This window comes from Theobroma cacao, chromosome 5, assembly GCF_000208745.1.
Source record: "Theobroma cacao cultivar B97-61/B2 chromosome 5, Criollo_cocoa_genome_V2, whole genome shotgun sequence".
In the NCBI taxonomy this organism is placed as follows: Eukaryota; Viridiplantae; Streptophyta; class Magnoliopsida; order Malvales; family Malvaceae; genus Theobroma; species Theobroma cacao.
Genome location: NC_030854.1, coordinates 24120390 through 24132654, shown reverse-complemented (window position 1 = coordinate 24132654; position 12265 = coordinate 24120390). Strand labels below are relative to the sequence as shown.

Sequence of the window (12265 nt, the reverse complement as noted above, 5' to 3'; positions counted from 1 at the left end):
GGTAAAGCTGAAGGCAGTTGCAACCAAAAGCAAACTTGATATTGCTCCACTAAGCAAGTCCAATCATATTGCATAGTAATTAGAATTTGAGCTAAATAATGGCATGGTCACCTTCAGGGCAAACTGCACCATATTTACAATTCTGCATATTGCTTCTTCACAAACTTTTACCCTTGAACAAGTACCACCACCAATTTGGAAGATTCTCAACATAAAATCCACAAAATATATTATTCCACAATCCCATTCCAAATCAAAAGGCGTTAGTTATATAGTCGTCAACAAAATGTCCTGTTGATAGGACTACCATAACCATATCACACCAGACTGCTACTAGATTCTAAGCCAAGCCAAGCTGATTCAGTAAAGTCGCTTCCACCGACTCTCCCATGGGCACAAAAAAACCGCGTATGTAGAACTTAAATTTTTTTTTTTTAACCTCTCGGATCCATCCTATTGTCAATTTTCCATCACTACAGAATCATGTCAGTGAACTTCTATCCATCAATCAAAGGAGTTTTGACTTGTAAAATGCTATATACAAAACCCTTCAGCCTAGGGGAGCTCTTGTTTGTACCTGCGTAAAACATGGGATCAAATACATGGTAAGTGATTTGTTACGAGAGCAGAAAACTGTCATTTGTTACGAAACAAAGAGTCTAAAAAATAACATGCATTGCAATTTGACACACAAGAATCAAAATATTATGATCACCTTGTAATAAAATGATTACAACCCATTCCATTGCTTATAACTCAAACAATGACCATCAGTATTCTTCAGTTAACTAGCATATGTGCAGTGCAAGAGTTAGTTTCATTTCAATTTATGCATGCATTTCTTGCGCTTAAATGGAGCTCACCAAATTTACATTGAAGAATGAACTAGATCATTACACCAAAAACACCAAATGCGATTAATTAAAGTTGAAAGAAGAGCATACAAACTTATCAATTTGCTGAACACTGAACAACTTGGTTCTATTCTCTGTAACTTACCAGGGAAAAAAGATCTCAAGCACAGAACCAACTAGATTTTCTACTCAGTTAAAATTTTAATACTTGGAACAAATATATAAAATAAAATATACATGGTTCAAATCAAAGATTAGGTGATACTCAGTTGTTTTATGATATGATACAGCATAAAAATCACTTGAGAACAAGAAAATGAAGCTGAGGAAAACCCATATTATTGGTAGCAAAACATCTTAGGAGATGCAAAAACTTTTCTCAAAAGGATTCACCATGCAAGTAAATTCCAAAAAGTTGCTATCACAGCAGATAAATGAAGAGAAAAAACAATACCATTGACATTGTAGAGCTATTCATTTCTAAAATCTTCATAACTCAATCCTTCTGATATTGTGTCCAACATTTTGTTGTCCGCTACAAGACAAAATTGTCACACTCTTCAAAAATTACAACCAACAAAAATTCAACAAACAAATATTTGAATGAGGAGGAAGGGAAGATAACAGTATCACCTTGATGTTCTCTTTCACGAGAATCCAGGAAATTTTCATTATCTGTTGCTAAATAAGGTGACCGGGGGTAGCTCTCCAGTATATCTGAAATTATTAAGAGGTTATTCTGAAAATAAATGTACATTAAAAATTAATAGGTTATTCTAAAAACATTGTGATCTTCATAAATGAAGTATCTAATGCTCACCGGGCCAAATACTTGCTTATGCACTAGGCACATATTTTACAAAGCTAACCCATAATAAACCCCCGAACTCAGCTCAGTCCAGCACAATATGTAAAATAGACTCATACACAGACATGGATGCACACAAACATGCTTACTTGCAGACAAATATATGCAGCATGGGGTACATGCATGTGCCCACATAAACTAAGAGATACCTGAACTCTGAGAAAAGTCAGCTGCAAGATCTGACAGACTAAAATTGCGAGGGATCTGGCCTAAAAATCCAATTGAAGAAATGTCAGCATCCATAAGTGGTTCATTCAGAGGCTGTGAGCTTGATTCTACACTACTGAAAGACGTATCCCCAATTGTTGGACGTGGCTCCAGAACATTGCCCTCAGCACCAAACATGTAAGCAGAACTGCCTGAATAACCAGTTTCTGATTTTATCATTTTCCCATTTATTCCTTGCATCAGACCCATGTTTGAACTCTGAGTTGAAAGCATGGCTGGTGGAGCATCAATCCTGCTGGCATGGGTAGGCAGCTCAACAGCAGCATGCATTCCAGCATGCAATGATGAACTACCATTAGTGAATACATTAGGCAAACTGGATCCCATGGGATGGTGCATGTTCTCCTGCTTCAAAGATGGTCCTGTATCCTCTGGGCCATAGCAGGCTGAGTTCTGGGGCACTATAACAGAAAGTTAAATCAATAGCAAGAAAATGAAACTTCAAGAAAGCCAAAGCTTAGCTTTCAGATTGTCAGCAAATCAACTTAGGGAAACTCAATAATTAGTTATTGTAATAACTATTACACCAACTATCACCAATGGTGATTCTTCAAATTATCAATGTATTGCTGCATGCGCAAAAATTAATGAAAAATTGCGAGAAACATAAAAGAAGATCAAGGAATTTAAAAGGCCAAAGCAAGGTGAGCAACATAAGAAATTTTCCCCCAACTGATCCCTTTCATCAAAAGTGGATATGGAAAAATAAGTGTACAAGAAGTAACGCCCATGATGTTTAAGCCTTCCAATATCCAAATTCCACATAGCTATTGATATGGAGGAAGCTAAAACAAAGCTTATGCAGATTGTCGACACTCGGCAGAAGCACTTCGTTAAGGAAGAATTTAGACAATGACCTCACTTCTTCCCTCTTCATTAGTCTTTACAGTTATAAATTAGCATCAAAAACTACCCTCCATCTTTGTTTCTTTTAACCAGTGTCTGCTAGAAAATGTATAATAATTGATTAATAAATCAGATCTCAACAGAAGAAAATGCATTTGCAGAAAGTGCCAATTCCACAATTTCAGGGCATGCCCATGCAATTAAACACAAATGTAAAATCAAAATATCCAACCAGGAAAAAAACAGTCTTACTTGGCGGCAAGCGAAGTCCATTAGAATTAGATACTGAAACAACTCCAGTTGGATGAATCTGACGCATCAATCGCACCTGTTGCTCAAGCAGCTTGTTGAATTCCATTATTTGTTGCTTCACCGTCAATCTCAGATAATAAGCCTGGAAGAATTCTCTATTCTCTTCTTCAAGCTTTTGCCAAACTGAAAAGCATGAAAAATTTGTGAAAGGAAATAATAACAATACTAAAAACATGTAATGACAGTAAAATATAGGCATAACCTTGTGATCGGCAACAATCTATCTATCTACCAGTTGACCAACACTACTTACCCAACAAGAATACTGGATTAGGAGGGTTTGAACTGTCCAGTCCATAATCTTCCCTTAGAAAGAAATTTACCACAAGGGCAAGCCCATCTATATGAGAAATGGCTACTGGTTTGACACCCCTGTTTCTAACTTAGTAGGACCTACTTTTTTTTTTCTTTTTGGAAGGGCTGGAAGATGGAAGGCAAAGCCATGGCCTGGATTTAGTGTATCTCTTTTTATAATTTCTGTAATATATGATTTATAATAGGCTATAGCTATCAACCTAGTGGTGTTCAAAAAAGGATGGACAGCCTATACAAAGTGTGAAGGTTATGGCAAAATAAAATATTTAAACTGTCTGTTACCAAGTTCAGTAAAACCAGGCTCAATTTTAGCCTGAGCCAGCAGAGTTTCCACAACTTCCTTCTGTGTCATGTAGAGTTGAAGACATCGTTCTATAAGATTTTGAACCTGAAATCACACATATACGAGCAAAAACACCGTCAGCTAGTGGAATACCTCTCAGCCTCCATGCCAAACAAATCTAAGACAGTAGAAACACCACCATACACACACACAGAAGGATGAACAGCTTCCAAACAAGTAGAACTAACAGCACATCACAAGTACATCTTAAATTTTGCTAAAGAATAAAAAAAAATCATTTCATACAGTTTGTGCTGCTTCTCCTTTATCTGCTCCTCTCCCCTTAATGTATGAATAACTAATACTCTGTCAAGAACTTAATTTCTGATAGCCATCAAGAGGAGATATATGACAGGCAATACTTACATCAGTTAAAATTATTAATTTGCCCAGTTTTATAAACTTTCCATAGTAAGTACATGAAGAAGCATTCATTGCTGATTGCTAAGTACAATCAGGAACAGCATTATAAACTCCATACAAGCCTTTAAAAAAAAAAACTCCATACAAGCAGAAATTTAAGGAAACAGAACCCAGGACAAACCATTTCTCCAGCATTTCCACAAGATGATTGATCCAAAAACACAAGTCAAAGGCACAACATTTTACTTTGATACAAAATCTACTGACTAGCCAAACAGTCACATCTGACTAAAATTCAAGCATGATTACTGTTTTGCAACCCAAGGATTTGTTTGCCTGTATTTCCATTTCACCACTGTTTATTGGAGATTCAGATACCTGGATATGGTTTATTTTTCCCTGAGATGTTGGTAGTAGGGGAGATCAGGTGGGTTAATCAGGTGAAGAATAGATAAAGACTGAGAATAGAGGCTGGTAGTGATTTCTATAGATGAATAAACGCAGCCCCTCCAAAAATTAGATCAAAATAGAGCTATAAAAAATATCTTTGGAGATCTCTAGGCCTGTAAACTTTTGTTTATCATGTCAGGTGTCACTTTCCTTAAAGATCTCCACTTACCTCCATCTTTTGTATCTTTCCACTTTATGTTATAAAGCAAGCTATCTTCTATTCCTCTTTCACCTTTGTCTTTGCACATATATGCAATTATTCATTATTCATAAAACTTGTCAGAAATACAGATTTCAATGACTTACAAATTAAAAATATTTTATTGTTCTTAAAAAAGATTCAATTACTTTGCAGATAAATGATACTAGTATCTGACCTAAACAAAGACCAATTCCATAAATCCAAAAGTAGATTCCACAACTTCAATAATTTAGGCTATGCTTTTGCTTTTAAATTTACACTTTATAAACGTATCAATCATATTTTTTCTGCTTCGAATTATTTCCATCAAATAGTACTTTCCTCTGAACAGCTTCAAAATTTCAAACTCATAGAAACATAAAAAAAAAAAAAAATTCTGAAAACGTGAATTACCAACTAAACAAACATATTTCCACAATTGCACTAAATCCACAGCAATGATCTCACTCCACTCTAACCAACATAAAGTAATAATTTTAGCAAGAAATATAACCTTTCAGAAAGCAAAAAAAGGCAACCAACAAAAAAAAAATACGTAAATTCATACCTACAACAAAATTAATACATAAGCATACAATTTATTATACACAATCATTCACTAATTGTAAAGATCAAGCTCAACATCTTACAAGCTGTATATCTTGACGTGAAACCCTCCTTACTGATCCAGTTGACATATCTTTTACTAGATGTTCCAGACAAAAGATAACAACTATACCAATAATTACAAATTATCTTCCCAAGATTACCGAACAATGAGTTAGGCAATCTTGCATGCAGCAATATACCTGAAAACGTGGTCAACTTGACATCAAATACCCATAAAAAAAAAAAACCCAAATACACAGGAATAAATAATTAACTATAACTAGAAAAAGTTCTTTCTTATCCATTTTTATCACTAATTTAACAGCAACTTGTGTAGTCCAAAATCATAACTACCAAAAAAAATTAAATAATTTAATAGCAATCAAATAAGAAAGAAAATATTAATTTGACAAATAACAAACAAGATTATTTGATCATATAACCACAAGATTCGATTAAAAAAGTTTGAAAATTACCTCAAAGTTATCTAATTTCGTCTTACAGTAGAAGTTTAAAGCGTTGATCAACATGAAAGCTACATAATTAAATATTTTACGACAAGAATTCTTTTCTTTTTTTTTTTTTTTTGAATTGAAGAGAAAAGACGGTTAAAAACGTAAAATAAGGGGGGAAATTCGCAGCGGATATAAAATTGAGGAAGTAATTTCATTTCAATTCCCGGCGGCATGTAAAGACACGCAGGGCTTATCGGATAAAGATACGTATCGGATACGTTTCGAGCGTTTAATAAAGTAAAAAAGATATGCGAGGAAAAATGGAAACAAATAAAGCGTGATAAAAGAATTAAGGTTTCTCACCTGGGAGGCGATCCGTACAAAACTCGGGTAAGCTAAGAAAAGTTTTGGAAATGGAGAGAGAATTTAGAGAGGAAACAGAAACCGAAGATCATAAAACGGGAGGGGGAAAAAAGGTGGTGGTTTTATTTTTACCTTAAAACGCAGTGGAGGGTAGTGGGGAGAAGATTCTTGCTTTTTGGACTCTGCCCCCCTTTTGTTTTTTTTCTTTTATAGCAGCCTGTACTGTTCATTATTCTGGATTCCATTTGGCCTTTTTTTTTTGTTTCTGCTTTTTCTTTGCGGGCCTCTTCCTTTTCAGTATAATAATTTGCTTCTGAACCTTGCGAAGGAATTAGGATCATGGGCCAAGAATTTAGACCAGTCCAGTTCAAGCAAGCCAGCAGTTCAGGCCTGTTAAGAGGCCAGAGATGCCAGTGACCTAAACATGAGGTTAAGTTTACTCGACGGGAATAGAAAAGCTTGTTTGCTAAGTTATTTATAAAATAAATTATATAAATTTTAATTTAGATTAAAATTATTATAAATGGTATTTATATTATCTTTAATTATTTAATAAATTAAAATAAAATAAGTCTGTTTTAACTTTATATACGATTTTAAATGTTAAAATTAAATAAATTCATAAAAAAATAAAATAGTTCTCAAATTTTGTAGAGTAGTAATAGTATTAGTTTTCTGTTGATCTAATAAGTAATTGGACCATGATACTTCACTTTCCTAAGAAAGAAGAGAAAAAAGAAAACTATGTATTTGATATTAAAATTCTTTTTGGTAAAAAAGAGAAAAAAAAAACCATGAAATAGTACCTGTATGCAATTTTGAATTTTAGATTTTCTTTTTTCTTAATTTTCGTAAGAATATGAATATAGTAAGTATCAAGAAGACTAAGATGCGAGTCAAAAGCATGTCCCATGTGAGTGATATTCATTTTGTAACACTAATAGTATAGATAGAGGGAAGAGACAAAATGGATATTTTAATGGAAAAGATAAAAGAATTAAGCTAAATACTTAAATAAGTCCATAAACTATATTAAAAAGTCAATTAAGCTCTATCATTTTATTATGTTCAATCAAGTCTCTAAACTTTTATTTTATGTCAAATAAGCACTCTTACTGTCTATTGACTAACTTTCACTAGTCAACAGTACAGTTGGCACGTCAAAGCCATGTGGTAGATTAACGAGTCATTTGATGATGTCACTACCATGTGGCAAATGACATGCATTAATTGTTTCTTATTAGGAATTATGTATTTACCTTTTTACCAATCCACATGTCCAAAAATGAATGACTTTAAGATTTCAAATAAAAAAAAACTAATTACTTTTATACCTAATATATTTTTTTAAAAAAAAATAAGTAGATAGTGCTGCTCATATAAAATTAATATTTACACCAAAATAACAAGCATCCTTATTCCTCAACTCTATATAAGAACATCTAAACAATGTACAAACAAATCAAGTGTTCTTCGAGATAGAAGAAAATGGGGCAAAGGAAGAAAAGCATAAAAATTGATTTTGAGATGCTTTACAATTAATTAAGGGGATTCGACACACTTTATTCAAACTTTTAACTTATTTCTACCAGTCCCCAAAACTTTACATAATTAGTGGATTAAGAGGTTTCATTATCCATTGTATTTAATCTTCTCAATATTTTGGGCGACAAAAGATCCAATCTTTCTTTTATGATTTACACGATGTTGTATGTATTTGTAAGCATTTGTGCCTGCATTAACATACTAAGCTTGTCACGACTCGGAACTCCTATCGAGCCCGTGACAACCGTCGTGAAGCCTCGAAAGACATTCTTCCCCCGAATGCCTTTCGAGACCTCGCAAGGTTTTTGTACCAGTTTTCCATTCCTCTCTCTTTTTTTCTTTTTTTTTTGAATAATAAAATAAAATAAAAATATTAATTAAAATAATCTATTTTAATGTAAAACAATATATATATATTTTTGAAACATCAAAAATTAATTTTCTGCACATAAAAACAAAATAAATTTATACATACTGTAATATAGAAAATTAGAGTATGCAATTTAAATTACAATGACACGTGGGCCCCCAAATAACTGAGAAGGTTTAAGTCTATAACCTTGCTTTCTAGGATGCAACTCCGAAATTTACTTCTCGATGCAATTGACAGTCTACTACTTATTTTGAGCCTGAAAAATGTATAGGAAGAAAGGGTGAGATCATAAAATCCCAGTGAGTAGACAGACATCATCAAAATAATCTAAAACTGAGTAATAAGAGACAATTAAAATAATTCATCCCAACCCATATAAATAATTGGATTTCATCCAATTACTCAACATGGCTTATGTACTTTTCAAAAACTTGGCCCTTGCCAAAAATTCATTCTCGGGGATACCCCGCGAAGGCATCTTACCGAGACTGCCAAGGCTGTTTATTGTCACACACATAACACATTTCACCTCTGACAACATAGTCGTTCCTCGGCATTGGCTGAGTCCCAGTTTCACGTGGTGGCCAGCATGAAGTGTACTCAAATCCTACCTCAGGAGTTATCCTATGCGCCTCTCTAATCGAGGTAAGCTCAATAATTGAGAACTGTGCCCCTCTAATTAGGTTGGCCCACGGAACCCCCGTCACTGCAGTGCCCACTTTATAATCCACCAATCAATAAAATCACAATAGTATGACATGGCTCACTTAACACATTCAAGGCAAATCAAAGCAGTTCACATATTCTTTAAATCATAAAAATAACCAGTCATACCCATATTTATCGTAAGCCATTTAATGTAAAATCATGGATAAACAACACAATCATAGTATAGGTCTCCAATTACTCTATTTTTGAAATCATTATTAAATTTTCAAAAATTTTATAAAATTATTTTATAAAATCCCATTTTCCCATAAAACACAATAATTTTCCAATTAAACCATTTTTCCATAAAATCACACAATTAAATAAATCTACTCTAGATAATTAAGACGATAGTAAGTTTACTCACTGTACTAGGAGTAGATATACTCTTATTCTCGGTCCTCGGGTGTAGTCTTTTACCCGTATCAGATAGCTCACCACCTATCCACAATACATGACACAAAAAATTCAATAATTTGTGTCAAATCAATATATATTATTTCAGGCTCTTATCCATGCGTATGCACTAGATAGGGTGTGAAATGTTTGGACAATCGCTTAATCACAGTGTCCGACCTAACTCGCCTATACACGGTGTAAATTTCTAAAATCTCCAATTCAACTCCAATTCCATCCATTTCAATTTCAATTATCCAATTATATCCACAATACCTCAATGACTGTGAATGTGGTCCAATTTATCAGTTCGGACCACAAATTACGCTTTTACCCCTAGTGGGTAAAAATTTCAATTTTTTTGCACCAAAAATTCCCATTTAATTTCCAACCTCATAATTCATCATTTTTCCATCTAATTCTCTTAAAATAAAGTCAACCTCATCCTCACACACCATTGGCTAGATTCGGCCTAGAGAAATTCATGGAGAAAATGAATATTTTTCTTGTTGTTTTACTCATAAACATGCTAAACTAACACTAAACACTAACATAGTTCAAAATCAAATTAATCTAACAACTTTCTCTCTCTAAACCCATATGATCAGATTTGAATCCATCATCAAAACACATAATTTAACCATGGAAAATAAGGAGAAATGCATGGAAATGATAAATCTTAAGCTAAGCTTGAAAAATCATACCTTTAAACACTTGATTCCTTGAAAAATCACACTTTTTCTTTGAATTTTCTCACTCTAGGGTTTGTTCTTATTTCTCTCTCTCTCCTGCTGGTTTTGGCTGACCCTCCCAATGAAGAATTCTGGAATTTTCAAGCCTTTTAATAGGCTTAATAAAATATTATTATTTTATTTACCTTTTAAATATTTTATTTTTTTTTTCTAGCCATCGTTTTGACTTTCTTTTTCTACTACTCAATCCTCTTCACTTATCCATGTCTTCCATGAAATTTCTAGACTTTTCCAAAGTTTTGATGGAGTAAATTTTTAAAAATTACACTTTTGCCCCCGTAAAGTGAAAAATTACATTTTTGCCCCAAAAATTGAAAAATTGCCCATAGACATATTTTTCATCCCTTATACTCATACCATTCTCCAATTTGTCAAATGTGATCTAAATTCTCTCAAAATCTCAAATTTTGTCCGCGAGTGGAAAAATTACGAATTTACCCTTAGATAGTGAAAATTTCGGTTTGACTCCGAATTGATCCTCGAACTCCGAATTACCATTTTGAGTCATCCCTGAATTGTGAAACTCTTAATTTCACCTTAAAATTCCTATTTGAACTAGTTCGAGACTTAATTGACTCAATGGTACCATTAGGGGCAATATCGTCTTTTAACGATTTTTCGAACTTCCTAAATATATAAACATTCTATCGAGCATGTGAATGACATTATAATTATTTTACAAAGCAGGGTTTGACAAAGCTAATTTCCAGTGCCTTAATGAGATGCCCATTTCATGTCAGTAAATCTTATGGCTCAATTAGTGACATTTTCTTCGCATTTGTAGGTGATCAAGAAATAGAAAAACGTAAACACCATGGGAAGAACAAGGTAGACTTTCTTTGTAAAAAATTACATGGTTTTCACCCCTTTCTTCATTAATAGTTTCTAGCCTTCGACAAGTTGAGGATCTTCTTGTATAAATGAGAAGGGCAGGTACACAACACCCTAGTTTTGCTTGTATCCCACCTCTTTCTTCTTCTCCAAAATTGATAAAAGGTAATGAATATTGGTTTTTTGGTGTTTAAGATTTATTTGATTTTTTGTTTCTAAAATGATGTAATAAATTTTGGGTTTAAACCCTAAATCAATTGATTTAGTTTGTTTAAGCACAAAAGTTTGCTCTATCAAATTAAGGAAGAAATAGTTAGGTTATTTCTTTATTTTAAATCTTTAAGCCAATTATTTTTGGACATGTGGATAGGCAAAAAGGTAAACATATAATTCCTAATCAGCAATATTTAATGCCACATCATTCCACGTAACAATGACATCATCAAAATGACACATCAACTTGTCACATGGCAAATAACGTGACATAAATGTACCAACTATACCGTTTACTAATAAAAGTGAGTAAATAATTAATGAGAAAAGTTTATTTGATCAAAAACAAAAGTTCAAGAGCTTAATTGAACATATAAAATGATAATGGCTTAATTAACTTTTTTGTTTAGATTAGGAACTTATTTAGGTATTTAGTAAAAAATTATCATATAATTACAATAAGCAAAGTCAAAAAGTCAAGATGAATTATTTGAAGTAATACAGAAAGCAATGTGAGAAGAAGAATTGGAAGAGATAACTTGTTTTAATGAAGTTTCAATGTCATTTATATTGAGAGTAGTATTTCCCTTCAATGCAATAACAAAAATGGATGAAGATCCAAATGCTGAGTAATCTCCCTTAGGTTTAAAAGTTCCTCCCTTAAGTCTTGACTAGCACCTAAGATAGTTTTCAATAATACTAGATCATAACCTGCGCTCTGCAATAGGTCTGAAAAATTTTGCAAACATCTTGTCAGTAGTAGCACAATCTTTGTACCAGAGGTTTTTAATTCGCATGTATTCAAAAGTGTTATATTATGATCATGATATACATATATAATGAGAGGAGATGCAAAAAACCTTTTGTTAACTATTGATTATGATATTGTTCTCCTAAAAACAGTGCAGACTAATTATCTGAAATAGCAATTCAAAAATGAACATGATTGTTTCATTTTCATAACCCTATAATCACAAAGTTGCATATTGTTGTAGCTTTTGCAAACAGCAATCTGAAAAACAAAACGCTGCACAGTTTTGAATAAAAAACTCAACTGGCAGCATCAAGCTTACATGTCTGAATATTGTTGTAGTTGTTTGCAGGTAGCAATATGAAGAACAAAACACTATAGAGTTTTGGACAAAAAACTCAATTGGCAGTAACAGGCTGACATGTCCATAACTATTTTGTCTATACATAGTCAACTGTGCAACATATATATATATATATATATATATATATATATATACATATATTTAA

At 32.9% G+C, this 12265-nt stretch overlaps 1 protein-coding gene across 2 annotated transcripts; it reads right to left on the bottom strand.

The window, feature by feature from the left end:
* LOC18598781 lies at positions 18–6370 on the bottom strand. 2 transcript variants are annotated; one of them, XM_018122125.1, is made up of 8 exons: positions 6188–6370; positions 5411–5569; positions 3706–3811; positions 3049–3231; positions 1872–2351; positions 1488–1571; positions 1309–1389; positions 18–577 (listed from the first exon to the last, which is right to left on the bottom strand). In XM_018122125.1, exons 2-7 carry the CDS (start codon positions 5456–5458, stop codon positions 1325–1327), a joined length of 966 nt encoding a protein of 321 aa, XP_017977614.1. In that variant the 5' UTR covers positions 5459–5569; positions 6188–6370; the 3' UTR covers positions 18–577; positions 1309–1324. The 2 variants fall into 2 exon arrangements, with proteins under 2 accessions (XP_017977614.1, XP_007028518.2); XM_007028456.2 differs by lacking the exon at positions 5411–5569.